Below are 13,745 nucleotides of genomic sequence, written 5' to 3'. Positions count from 1 at the left end.
GTGAAGTTGGATGATAATACTGAGAGCAGATTCTTTGTGGGGAGAAAGAAACACAAATTCATAAAATGCAATATATACTGCAACTGTGCTATCATAAAGTTTCCTGTTACTAATGTAGGAGATAACTATCTCCAGGGTAAACTGTAATGTTAGAAAATCATGTACGACTCTGTAGAAGAAGACACCAGACAGTAATGGACTAAGAGGCACATGATAAGCTTTACTTTCTGGTTATGTCTGTGTTTGTGTGCTGAGACAGTTTAACCTATGCTGCAGCTCACTCTGCTCTACAGCATACCTAAGGCTTGACTCAAGCCTGATAAAGTTTAAAAGGGTGTTTCTACAATTTCTACTTATCTTTCAAGTTACAGTCATCATCAGAAGACCTACTTAGGCCATTTTTGCTATGAATTTGTGTGCTTCTGAATCATAGATCTGTTGGATTATGACTGAGTATGTACTGTAGTAGCCCAAATGAAAGTGGGTCTTAAAAAGGTTCGCCAACATAAAGTCTCCTTGGCAAGGGTTGGTTAGAATTTTCCTGAAAGTGATAAAAAAAAAATATTTGATACTAAATCTGCATCAATACCACTGTTTGTGTAAGTTAAAAAAAACACACAAAAACCAAAACCAAACCCAGAAGGGTAGGGAGGAAGAGTTCACTGTAAAGAGGGCTGAATCCCTTTCCATTCCTCCTAGCCACTGGTCCTACTGTTTACCCCCAGTTTCAGGTGAATCTTGATCTTGACAGCCAGTTTCATTGCCAAAAAGTGTCTGTAGGTAATATGCAAACCAAATACCATGAGGCCAGCTTTGTAGTCTAATATCACAAGATCCTGACTTCTCTATACACAGTGAGGTGATATCAGTGTTTGGAAAATGTACTAGCATTTTCCTACACTGACGTGGCTCGCAGCATTTGCTTTGCTCTGTGAGCCAGGTACATAGAATTCCTGTGCTGTGTCTCCAGCAGAACCCTGCTGCCGCCAGGACTGCTGTAACTAAAATAACTACTTTCCTACAAAAAAAAATCTTCTTACTACTGTTTGTGCTTTGTATTAGACTGCTAAGGCTAGATTAGAGAAATTTTTCTGGCTTTATTAAGCTTACATTGGTGGTTTACTCGGTCTGTTGTTCTTAGAAGGGATGTAAATAGGACAACTTATAAATTTTGACAACTGTGAACTTTGCAGGAGTTTGAAAATGAGCATTTGGGCTATAAATTTGATGGGGTAAGGAAGGTATAGTAATCATTTTGTTCTACATGAAACATTTAGTGTATGGGATTGTGGGCCATGTCTGGGGTTGCTAGGAATGACAGTACTAATAATTTATTTCTTTCTTATAAGATTGTTTTTATATAAACCTATTTATAACGTGGGACTCCTTATATTCCTATGACATTATCAACTGCAAGGCTACAAGCACAAGTGTTTGAACTGAGATACCTGTTGCTCAGCCACTGAAATACCATTGTCTGATACTAACATTGCTTTGCAAATAAGGGCCCTCTCTCAACAGAGCCCTGTGGAAATAGTGGTTTCAGAAGCAGAGACAGCCAGATGCCTTGTCAGAGTTACTGAGATGGTAATATCTTTCACTGAGGGATCAGAGGATGAGGACCACATTGCAGCACTTCTTGGAATGGCCTAAGTAAAAAATGGCATCAGTCACACTGAGGAAAACGGGAGCACATGCAACTTACCTGTGTGTGGCTCTAAAGAGCTGTAGAAACACCCAAAAAGCATTGGAGGCGCCTTTGGTTTTTTCTGAATGTCAAGCTTGCTGTTGGTTTTGCTTATGACTTCAAGAAAAATAACTTTTGCTACTCTGTCTTACCTGAGAATGTGTGAAAATTTACTCAATGTCACATGCTACAATAACATGTTTTAGTCCAGTGGTAGATGCAAAACAGTTTCCAAAAGTATGGAAAATTAGGCTGTAACCTGCAAAACATAGGGACTAATATTCCTGGCAGTATGTGAAAATTGGTAAGATTGGCAGCTTGTGACTGCTGCCTTATGCAGTACTTCAATCTTGACTTGCAACAACCTTTTATTACACTGGCTCTTGGCACCTTCTTTGCAGGACCACCAATAGTGACCCATTGCTCAGCAGTTTTGCAGAATTGCTGGGATAATCAGACCAAACATTTTCACTTGTGACCCACGTCTGAATTTGAGCTCCAGCCCATGGAGGTGAAGAGCTTGTCTGTTAACTCACAAAACTGCTTGCTGTTGCCTTTGCCAGCAGGCTGCTTTATGAACAGCTGCTGTAGTACAAAAGGCCAAAGGGAAGCGCCTCAGTTTTGCCCTAGTCCTTTCACACCTCTAAGTCATTGGAACATGCCCAAGTGCATGGTAAACTACAGGCGGTCTCTCTAGTGCAGAACAGGCTGTACAGTTGACTTTAACTGAAACATGAAACATCTCAGTCCTAAATTATTTTAATCCAATCAGTCATCTGTGTTAAAGGGAGTAAAGAGACAGCAAAGCGGAAAGAATGGCTGCCAAGTAGAGGATACAGGACACAAATAAAGCTGCTGAGATGAGATGAAATATGAACTAATAATGATTTATTCCAAATGCCACTGGGGTTACAGTGTGAATCACTTGGAGAGATATTTGGGTGAAATGAATTTTGTAGGCTTTCCCCTAAATGATTTTTAGAGTCTCAGTAGAGGTGAAGGCAATGCAAAACCGTTAGTTACACAGGGCGTACACACGAGTTTTGAAGTGCTCCCGAACAAATTCTCCCTAATTAATATATGCTTTTCAAGCCTCGTATAAGTAGACAAGCATGAACAGCTGTAGTTCTTTTTATAGATACAAACTAATCTCTAGTACATTTTGGAGTTGAAGGATATAGAGCACAACATGCTGTGGATTCGTAAGGCTTTTCTAGCCATGGAAGTATTCTTTTTATACTCTCTAAAAGTGGAAGGGAATGCAGAATAGTGCAGAGTATAGTCTTCAAGAATACTACTTGGGAACAAAATCATGACAGGAGCAAAAGGTCTAGCTCTTAATGACACGTACCATGCACTTCTTATTAATACATGAAACAGCATGTATGAGTTTTGACCTATTTTCTGGACAGGTTCAGCTTTTTGTGACCCACATGAAATGGGCAGCATTCGCTAGCATTTCTTCCCAGTTTTCACTGGTGTGAATGGCCTTCATGACAAAGGATGGGAAGAATTACATGCTTCATGTTTTTAAATAATTTTAAAAGCCTAAGCAACAAGTTATAATAAAATTCCTTAGACTTGATGAATATCTTTGAACATACTTCCTGTTTGAAGATGATATGTTTTCTTTCTTATTTCTCCTTATTGCTAGCTGTATATATTATCAGTTTAATATTGTGCTCTGCCTGGAGACAATATCCGGTTGTGGTAGGTGAAGGGCGGAACTGTAGTAGCTCCTTTCCATCTTGAATGCCTATGATTTTATTTATATAAAAATGTCCTGGATTTTGAACAGTTCGTTGCTTTTGGCAGTTTATTACCAGCCTGAAGAGCCCACTTTTTCATGATCTAACATTTGGCTGCTGCAGAAGTTATTATCACCTCCATTTTTAGTTTTAATAACCTTCCTTTTAATAAACCTCAGTTTGAAGTAAGTTTCCAAAAGTTTGCTTCAAAACAATGCCCCAAATCTTCTGGAACCCACTGATTACTTTTCTCCCCTCAAAGGAATAAGCTGGTTACATTTTTATTGATTTCATGGCTTCTTCTGATGTGACATAAGGAAGAACTGATTTACTTAGGACAAAATGACTTGCTGGGTTCCCTCCATTATTGCAACCAAAGGGAGAATTACTAGAGGGCCCATGAGGAAGAACTGTTTCAATAGCTCTTTGTGCCCTGTGCTTTTGGGCTTAGAAGGTATATATCCCCACTGTGGACAGACTATACCTAATAATTCTTGTGATGTAGACTGCTATGGTTTGCAAATTAATTTTGTCCATTTATTCTCATGTGCTGGAAGGAGCACTGGGGAAAAGCAGAAAATGACTATTTCATAGAAGTCTTTTCCTTTTGGAAGAAATAAGTACAATCTCATGGATTTAGTCACTGTGGAAAAAAACCTCACCTATAAGAATGCTGCTGTTTAGAGAAGGGAAAAATTAAAATGCTAAAGTGGGGAAGGTGTGGATTCCACACATCTCTAGAACAACTATTTTTTGAGAACTAACCCTTCTCCTCCCAAGATTTACTTTAGAAAAGCACATCTGAGGTAAACCACTTTGAAGTATTAGATGGCAGATGTATTGACTTACCCATTAGACATTTCAGTACAAACATTGCTTTGAATTCTACATTCTTCTCACGAAACCTGCTAAAGGAAAGTCTGGAGTTTCTTAATACTTTGCTATAGCTCTGCGGAGGTCAGCTAAGAGTGGGTTGGGTTAAACTGGTCTCTTAAGTGACTGTTGCAAAAATAAGCTAAGTATGGAAAGGACCATAGCCTCATCCTCAGTGTTACTCCTTTCTCTTCCCCCAGAATCTCAGAAATTAAAGGTCTGAGACTTCAAATTACTGCTCAAGTGCATTGCCTTTCAATTGGATTATAGAAGAAGATGAAGGAAAATGTGTCATTAATGAGAAAAGGGAGCGCTGACTGTGTAGTTAAGTTTTCATTTGGCTGGAGAACTTCACAATAATGAAGAAACCATCTTAGGAAGTAATGTACATTTTTTCCCCAAATCTTTAAGCTTTCACTCTGTAATAGCTTTGAAGTTAAACCACATTAAGTGAACAAAGGCCAGTTTTCAATCTCATACTTCCCTTTCCTCTCAAGTTAATCCTAGGAAGCTGGTAGGTAAGATCCATGCAGTGGTGGAATATACCTGAGCTGAGTAAAAACCAAGTGAAATAAATTGTTTCATGAGCTGCATAAACAAGAAATAATAAAATTACAATGTGACTCAGATTAAGAAGTGAACCACTGGAGAGAGTTCTGATGCTGAAAAGCTTACTCATCTTGCTTTTATCCTGTCTTATGTTGTGTCTTTGTAAGGAGCGTTTCAGAACAGTGTAGGAAGGTATTCTGCATTCAGCTGGTCCATAGTTGTTCTGGAGGTATTGGCTAAAGTGACATTCCGGCCTGCACCACTCACTTAGCTGTTGGACTTTTTGTTCTGCTTGTGGCTGTTGATCTTGGGGTGCAGAAAACCAGAGTTGTACCCAGAAGGCAACTCTACTCCTTGGAAATCGCTGTATGTTATTGTAATGCTGGGTGTCTGGGCTGCAGATGGTCTGTGGTGAGACTCTCCTTTTCTTTGTCCAATATCATTCAGGTTGTCACCTCTCTGAAGGATGCAAGGATTTAAAAGAAATGGAAAACACAAACATCTACAAGGAGATCAGGTTGCATCATCTATGAAAAAGTGGCATATATTTAGATAAGCACTTTGCCAACCCCCACGACTAACTTAAAACCAAACTTAAAGGATTGAGGAAAAAGTAGATCTGAGCATTTTTTTAATATTTCTTGAATAACTTGTGAGGAAAAAACTGTTAAAGAAGTTAATGTACTTAAAGCACAGACTTTGCATTTGCTACTTAAGAGCTGGTTTACTTTGATGAAAGACCAGGCTGATGACAGCACATTCAACTGTGAACAAAAGTGCTGTGAATATGCTCAGGCAGTCTATGAATTCAATCCAGTAAGGAGTTCCTCCATACAGAGAGACTGTTTAACTTCATTAGGGTAAGAGGTGATGCAAAATGTAGCAGTAATAGCATGGATAGTTTGAAGGGGGAAGCAAACTAGAAAATGAAGTGAAAACAGGAATTGAGGGAAAGATTAATTAGCTTTTTTTTGACAATAGCAATATTAGCTGTCACTTGCACAAGACCAAAAATTGAGAGTGTTGGGATGAGGCTAGCAATAGCTCTTAAGGATCACTGCTAACAATACAGAGATAATTTAAGGTGTTTATATTACATTGGGGTCAATACTGCAAAGATAAAACTGGCTTGTTTTCACCTGTCAACTCTTTTCTCTTATTTCCCTGTCTGTCAGGAATTAAGGCAAGCTGACTCACTTGTGGCAGATGTAAAAAAAAAAATTATCAGCATGCTGTAGCTTTGTTACATAGAAGAAGAAATAGACACTAAGCACAACATCTTACTGAATAGGTGATATGGCATGTTTCAAAAACTTACCTTGATTTCCTTCAAGTTGCATTTTTTATATGTTTGCTGCTACCCAAAACAGAGAACATTAAATAGTTAACAGTGTCACTTTGTACAGCAGTACTTGCCACAAGACTATGGCTGTCTCAGAGGTACAGCCATCACAATGGCTATCTTAGGTTACTGTGCATATTATTCCTATAAAGATGGCGCAATATTAATGCTTCCATGCTCCACCAAGGAAATCACAAAGCTAATCAGGTGACCTACTGAATTCAAGAAAATATTCAAGTTCCTTGAAGAAGTTGGACTTAAGGAGAACTCTGTAGTACATGTGTTCTCCTGCTTAGTTTCAGCAATGATCTACCCTTTGTGGTCATGTTTTCTATATTCTGCTGAGAGTATTATGTGATAATCTCAAAATTAACTTCATTTGTACTCGGAGACTGGGATTGTCATTAGTTTTTGTTCCCATGGTTAGTTAGACCCATGCCTAATATTAAAATAATAATTCTTACAGTAGGTGTAGCAGTGTACTGTGTGACATTCAGTTCCACCATGGATATGTCATCAGCATCTACAGCTGTCTGAAAAATGAACACAGATAAGAAAGATATAAATGACATATAGGTATGACACAATATTTCACATACGTGAAATGCAAAGTATAGGAAAAAGAAAAAACAAGGGGACACCAGAGGACTGACTGAAAAGTAGTGATATCCTAAAGATAGCCTTGGTTTTTACCTCTCACCATATGGGTTCATTTGATAGCAAATGGTGACTCAACAGAAAGATTGACCAAGTAATACAATACAAATATTACTGAACATACACGTAAAACCAAACACAAGATAACAAACCATTCAGATGCTAAGTTCACTAAAACAGCACCATTACTTGTCAGAAATGCAACAAAGACAGCTGAATAGTGAACCAGGGTGGAAATGAAAAGCTGATGACCTTTTACAGCCTCTAAGTCATTACTCATTGTGTTAACTCATAGGTTATCCCCATCTTCTTGGCAGAAACCTTCATGATTAGTTATGGTAAAATGTGCAGATTTGTTAACCTACCAGTTGTCAGAGAATTTAGGTATTACGCAGTCTATTACCTTCTCACAAATCCCAGAATAATGGCTCTTCAGTTTAGGTTTGACTGTTATGTCACTAGTTTGAGTTGTGTCTTTACACAGTTCTTAGAAAATCTGTCTGCTAGCAAGTCTGGAGAACATACTGGGGGTATCAGTTTCTGTGTCAGTACAGCCCTAAAATGAATACAGCAGAAACAATCACTCTAGGTTCCTTAGAATTCCATCCAATTTGCCCCATAAGAATCAGTTTTACCTAGACAGAAATTGTGCAAGAGACAGACATTGTATAAAAGACATTTCACAAAAGTTATGCCATGTATGACTTTATAAAATCTCTTCTTAGAGGTACAAACAAAACTATCAAGTCTGTTGAGTCTAAAATCATGGAATCATAGAATCATTTAGGTTGGAAAAGACCTTCAAGATCATTGAGTCCAACCAACAACCATGCCTACTAAACCATGTCCTGAAGTCCCTTGTCTATGCACTTTTTTAACATCTCCAGGGATGGTGACTCAACCACTTCCCTGGGCAGCCTGTTCCAATACCTGACGACCCTTTCAGTAAAGAAATTCTTCCTAATATCTAATCTAAATCTACCTTGCCGCAACTTGAAGCCATTTCCTCTCATCCTATCTCCAGCCACCTGACAGAAGAGACCAGCACCCACCTCACTACAACCCCCTTCAGGCAGTTGTAGAGAGCGATGTGGTCTCTCCTCAGCCTCCTCTTCTCAGGGCTAAACAGCCCCAGTTCCCTCAGCCGCTCCTCATAAGACTTGTGCTCCAGGCCCCTCACCAGCTTGGTTGCCCTTCTCTGGACACGCTCCACCACCTCCATGTCTTTCCTGTAGCGAGGGCCCCAAAACTGAACACAGAACTCGAGGTGCGGCCTCACCAGTGCCGAGTACAGGGGAACAACCACCTCCCTGCTCCTGCTGGCCACACTATTTCTCATGCAGGCCAGGATGCCGTTGGCCTTCTTGGCCACCTGGGCACACTGCTGGCTCATATTCAGCTGCTGTCAACCAGCACCCCCAGGTCTTTCTCTGCTGGGCAGCTTTCCAGCCACATTTCCCCAAGCCTGTAGCACTGCATGTGGTTGTTGTGACCAAAGCGCAGGACCCAGCACTTGGCCTTGTTGAACTTCATACAATTGGCCTCGTCCCATCGATCCAGCCTGTCCACATTTCTCTGTAGAGCCTCCCTACCCTCAAGCAGATAGACCCTGCCTCCCAGCTTGGTGTCGTCTACAAACTTGCTGAGGGTGCACTCAGTCCCCTCATCCAAAACATTGATAAAGATATTAAACAGAACCAGCCCCAACACTGAGCCCTGGGGAACACCACTTGTGACCCACCACCAACTGGATTTAACTCCATTCACCACAACCCTCTGGGGCTTGTCCAGCCAGCCAGTAATTCAGCTTCCTTTTTTTTTTTTTTTTTTTTTTTTCTCCACAGGATGCACTGCAAAATTTCAGACAAAATAGTGTTTCATTACAGTCTGTTGTTGAAACTTCTGTGATGCACCTTGTAGTTTTGAGGAGACAATGTTTCCATAGTAATACCCAATTAGGAAGCACAGGTGTTTGGAGGAATTTGGGCCAAAGTTTCCAAAGTGGCTTGGGTGGAAGCAGCAATAAATAGAAGGAAATGTCTGGGGACTGCAGAATCGATGATCTAGAAATATTTTGTTTCATGGAGGCTCCCTGATTTTATAAACTATGTTCCAATTAATGGGAAAACAAAAAAATAAAAAGACAAAAAAACCCAACCCACCAGAACTTCCTAGAAGTAAAAAATTATGTTCCTTTTCCTCATTCTGCCATCCTTTTCACTACAATGATGAAGAATCACAGAATTCCATAGATTGTAATAAAACAATGAAACTGCTAATGGGGTTGAAGAGCAGCTTATGGCAAACCAGCCTATTTTCTGCTTGACAGTGTACCTTGCCTTAAAATGGGGGAACATAACAGTGCAATATACTTCCTTAATTTTTTTCATGCAGCAGGGGTTTTTCATAAGCAATCTAAGTGCTTTGTATGTAGCTGCCATCAGATAAGAATATATAATTGCTTGAAAATACTCAAAGCAACTATTGATATTTTGAATATTTGATACTTTCAATTATTGATACTTTGATAAACTTTCCCCAGGGAAGAAAATAAAGATAAGAGGTTGTCCTGGTTTTAGCTGGGATAGAGTTAACTGTCTTCCTAGTAGCTGGTACAGTGCTATGTTTTGAGTTCAGTATGCAAAGAGTGTTGGTAACACTGATGTTTTCAGTTGTTGCTCAGTAGTGTTTAGACTAAAGTCAAGGATTTTTCAGCTTCTCATGCCCAGCCAGCAAGAGAGCTGAAGGGGCACAAGAAGCTGGCACAGGACAGAGCCAGGGCAGCTGACCCAAACTGGCCAACTGGGTATTCCATACCATGGGATGTCCCATCTAGTATAGGAACTGGGGTGTGGGGGCGGGGGGGATCACTGCTCAGGGACTAGCTGGGTGTCGATCGGTAGGTGGTGAGCAATTGCCCTGCGCATCATTTGTACATTCCAATCCTTTTATTACTGCTGTTGTCATTTTATTATTGTTATCATTATCATTATTAGTTTCTTCTTTTCTGTTCTATTAAACCGTTCTTATCTCAACCCACGAGTTTTGCTTCTGTTCCCGATTTTCTCCCCCATCCCACTGGGCGGGGCGGGGGGGGGGAGTGAGTGAGTGGCTGCGTGGTGCTTAGTTGCTGGCTGGGGTTAAACCATGACAGAGGTGTAGAAAAACATGAACTTTGATAGAACTGGAAAAATTGGCCTGACAGGTCTGTTACTATTGAGAGAGAATCTCAACTGGTGATGCTATACCAGAATTTTAATACATAGCAGACTGATTGCTCTAAGGAGGATCAGGATCATTGTTTCTGTGGGGAAGGATAAGGGGAACACAGAATAAAGGGGGGGGAAGGTAATTTAATTTGGAACAGTGACAATCAAGCTTGTATTTTCAGAAGCAGCTTTCTAACTATTGGGAAAGCAATGATTAAAATGAGTCTACAGAGCGAATTTTCTCCAGACTGAAATGTCTCCATGGAAGATTTTTTAGAAGAGCTTAACAAAATATCCAGGAGGACAATCTAAACATATGTTTTCCTGCTGAAACACAAGAGGTTGGGCTAGGCTATTTTCTTGATCTCAACCTTTTAAAAAATGTGTACTGTGCTTCCCATTCCATGTATAGAGTGTATTAGCACTTATAGTCCGATTTGGTTGAATTTTAAAATAGAAGCAACTTTATTTTCTGAGCATCTGTTCTGAAGCTTGGCTTCTTTTCATTGCAAAGAACTACTGGAAGTTGTTTCTTTAGGATTTTCCAAGGTGCAGAACATCTTTGCATCCACAGGAGTACAAAACAATTGCATAAAGATAATTTATCAGCTTACAGTTTGTTGACCAGCCTTGACATAAAATGCATAGCAGCATATGTACTGCCTTTTTGCATTCTGAGTGTATGTCTAGAAATCTTACAGCTTAATTGAGACACATATGCTGCAAAAACCCACAAAATAATCAGCAAGCATTGAAGAAATTTTGTTTTAAACTAGAGCTAATTTTTCTGCTCTGTGCTTCAGCTAAACTGATATTACTTACTAATAAAAAAGTATTCTATGGTCAAATCAAATAGTTAAGGAAAACACATATTCTTGTCAGAAAATCTTGACTCCATTATTGTTCTGAACAAGATCCAGACTTATTCAAGGCTTATAGAAAATCCCAGACTGAAGCATGCCAATTGCTTGGAATTTTTTACTTTGGGTAATTTTCATTCTCCATTCCACTGTTTTACCTCGAGTATTAAGAGCTGCTTTCCTCAGCAAAAAGAATTGTTGATTTGTTTGTGTGGTTCCCCTTCCGCAACACTGGTAGTAGTACAAGAACACACAGTGTTACTGAAGGAGTCTGTTGTTTTTTGAAGAATCAGGATTCACAATCTAAAAGATGTAATATAAAAAAACAGTTTTAAAACCTTCCACCTGAGTGGTGGCTACTAGCCAGAAGAATTTCGTTTTGATTGGACTTAGAAGTCAAAAGAATATAGAGTACAAAGAAATTGAAATGTCACTGTTGAAACCAACTTTCAGAATTAAGTGCTTGGCTGGATCAGGTACAATTACTACCTTGACTATGAAAATAATCACCAAGGAAATTATGGCTTTTCATATATTGGAAATTTCATTTAAAACAATTGCAATGAACTAACTAATGTACTTAGTTACTTAGTAATGTAACTTTGGATTGCAAGAGAAAGCCTAGGATGCCAAATATTTGACTTGTTTTCAGCTGCTGTGCAAAACATTTGCTTTTGCTTAGACTGGCAGCAGCAAGCTGTTAAGGACTTCTGTGAGAATTATTCTGTAATGGATTTACTGATTTGACTAAATCTAATGATTAATACGTTTCCAAATACATCCCACTTCACTTTCAGAAAGTGTTACCTGTTTCATTACAACCTTGCTTTCACTAGAGAACTTATTTAGTGACTAGCAGTTCCTGTTTTTTGTGTGTCCAGACTCCAAATCTGTGGTCAGAGAAGTACATCCTAGAAGTATAATCATACTTTCAAGGGTGCTCTGACTTGAGCTTCCCTTACTTTCTAGAATGCCTGTTGTTCCATCTTTCCACTCTTCCTTCAGTGTCATCAACCATCAAGAATACAAAGATCTACATTCTGCTTTTACATTTCAGCCTTCCATCTTTTGTTTCACTTTGTCCCTCTGCTTTCTCTAGAGGTCTTGTAATAAGCACCATAATGCATTTCATGTAAAGAATCTACCACTTTGAAAGACTCTATATGAAAATAAATTAGTTTGCAATGAAAAATGGTGTACAGAAAGTGTCTCCCTTACTGATTCACTGTCAGAGAGAGAAGACAGTCGCCTTTTTTCTTTCTGCAGCCCACTTATCTCAGAAGACTGGCTGGTTACCGTCGCTCGTCTGGAGGAGGGATAACTGCTGAAAGACCGCGAGTCTTTAGGAGAGACTCTCAGCAGGGATCCAAGGCAAGGAATGTATGTTGCAATGGCTGTTCTAATGGATGAGAGGTAGAACCAGTCAGATTTTTTCTGTTAGCACAAAAATTCAGTCATCATAAACAATGCATTTATTCAGAGAGATGAACTAATGCTGCATGGACTGGAAAATTACTGGGTACAAAGAGAGTTTTCCAGATATCCAATATCTCGTATACAATCACCCTGCTAGATCACTTATTCACAGTGTTCTGCAGAACTCAAATTTATTGCTTGGCAGGGATAAGGGCATTAAAATATAACTCTTCGAACTGAAGGGAGCTATTAAAATGATGTTTTATCTGCTTGCAGCTTAATCGGGGCAAAAATAAAATTCTGTCCCTTTAAACTGAACCTCGCAAAGGTACCACATAATGAATTATTTTAATCTTCCCCTAAGCAGCTATTGTAGCTTCCTCTTACACATCTGTTTGCTGGCTATCTGTAGAGTTGTACAAAATGTGCTGTTATATTACAGTATTTCTTTCCTTATATGCAGCATAAGGAAACTCTTTTGCCTTGCTTTACTCTTCCTCCCAGCCTTCCCCACTTAGATGATCATGCCCACCTCTTCTCTGTCCAGTTCCCCAGTAGGTCTTTGTAAGGGGTGAAACAACAGCATATATATGGCTTTGCTGCTGTCTGTCAGATCTCACAGCCTGCGTCTGAACTTGGTATGGTAATGACCCTAGATGTTACAACTCAGAAGAAATACTATCTGAAATATGAAAGCTTGAAGAAGTGTGGGGAGGATGTACAAAATAGGAAAGAGGTGGATTGACTCACTGTATTGCATCTCTCACTGGGCTGGTTAATTTAACAAACTGCTATTTGCAACACTGACAAATGTCTGCATCTCTTGTGAAGATACTTAAAAAATTTATGGTGCTTTCCTTTGAGGTGGGAAGGTCTCTGTCTTTTATCGTGTAATCTGTAAGTACAGCTCAGTATCCATAAACATCTGTAACTCCTATCTGCATAGTAATTTGTTCCAAGTACAAATTCCACTGGCACGTATATGGTATTGAGAAGTTTTCTTGGGGAGGGCAAGGCTGTCTTGCAGACGTTAAATGAGTAGGTGAAGCAGAGTTCAGGTACTAGTCCTGAATGTGACTAAGTTACTGTCTGATTTTCTTTGCTATAGTAAACGTAGCTTATAAGAGTGAACTTACCTGTATTTGGGGTGAGTGATGGCATAAATGATGGGATTATGGATGACAGACGCTTTGGCAATCACAGCTGGTATGGAGTTCGTGAAGGGTGTTAGGACCTGGGAATACCTAGAGAAATGCAAATGCATTATATATTTATTACTGAGTTCTCTGTAGTCTATGCAGTTAAAAACACTGACAAGACAATGCTTTATTAGAGCTCCAGAGAGAGTAAAAGGGGGAGTTCTGTACCCAAACAGTGAGAGAACAAATTTTACATCCTTTGCCT

General features: G+C 39.4%; 1 protein-coding gene across 8 annotated transcripts in view; it reads right to left on the bottom strand.

Annotated features, from left to right (window-relative positions):
• Positions 1–2,278: 2,278 nt before the first annotated feature.
• OPN4 (opsin 4) overlaps positions 2,279–13,745 on the bottom strand; it is a 29,797-nt gene continuing 18,330 nt past the window's right edge. For 4 of the 8 annotated variants that reach the window (XM_049810124.1, XM_049810122.1, XM_049810127.1 and 1 more), the window contains 5 exons: positions 13,478–13,585; positions 12,144–12,324; positions 6,664–6,732; positions 6,176–6,211; positions 2,279–5,316 (listed from right to left, as the gene is read on the bottom strand). In XM_049810124.1, the coding sequence (XP_049666081.1) occupies positions 5,125–5,316; positions 6,176–6,211; positions 6,664–6,732; positions 12,144–12,324; positions 13,478–13,585 (586 nt within the window). In that variant the 3' untranslated portion in view covers positions 2,279–5,124. Of the gene's footprint in view, positions 5,317–6,175; positions 6,212–6,663; positions 6,733–9,747; positions 11,229–12,143; positions 12,325–13,477; positions 13,586–13,745 lie in introns of those variants that run through there. The other 4 variants (XM_049810123.1, XM_049810129.1, XM_049810126.1 and 1 more) reach the window with 3 other exon arrangements.

Source organism: Accipiter gentilis, chromosome 9 (genome assembly GCF_929443795.1).
Source record: "Accipiter gentilis chromosome 9, bAccGen1.1, whole genome shotgun sequence".
NCBI lineage: Eukaryota > Metazoa > Chordata > Aves > Accipitriformes > Accipitridae > Astur > Astur gentilis.
The sequence above is the reverse complement of the archived record's forward strand: the minus strand, read 5'-3'. Positions and strand labels throughout refer to the sequence as shown.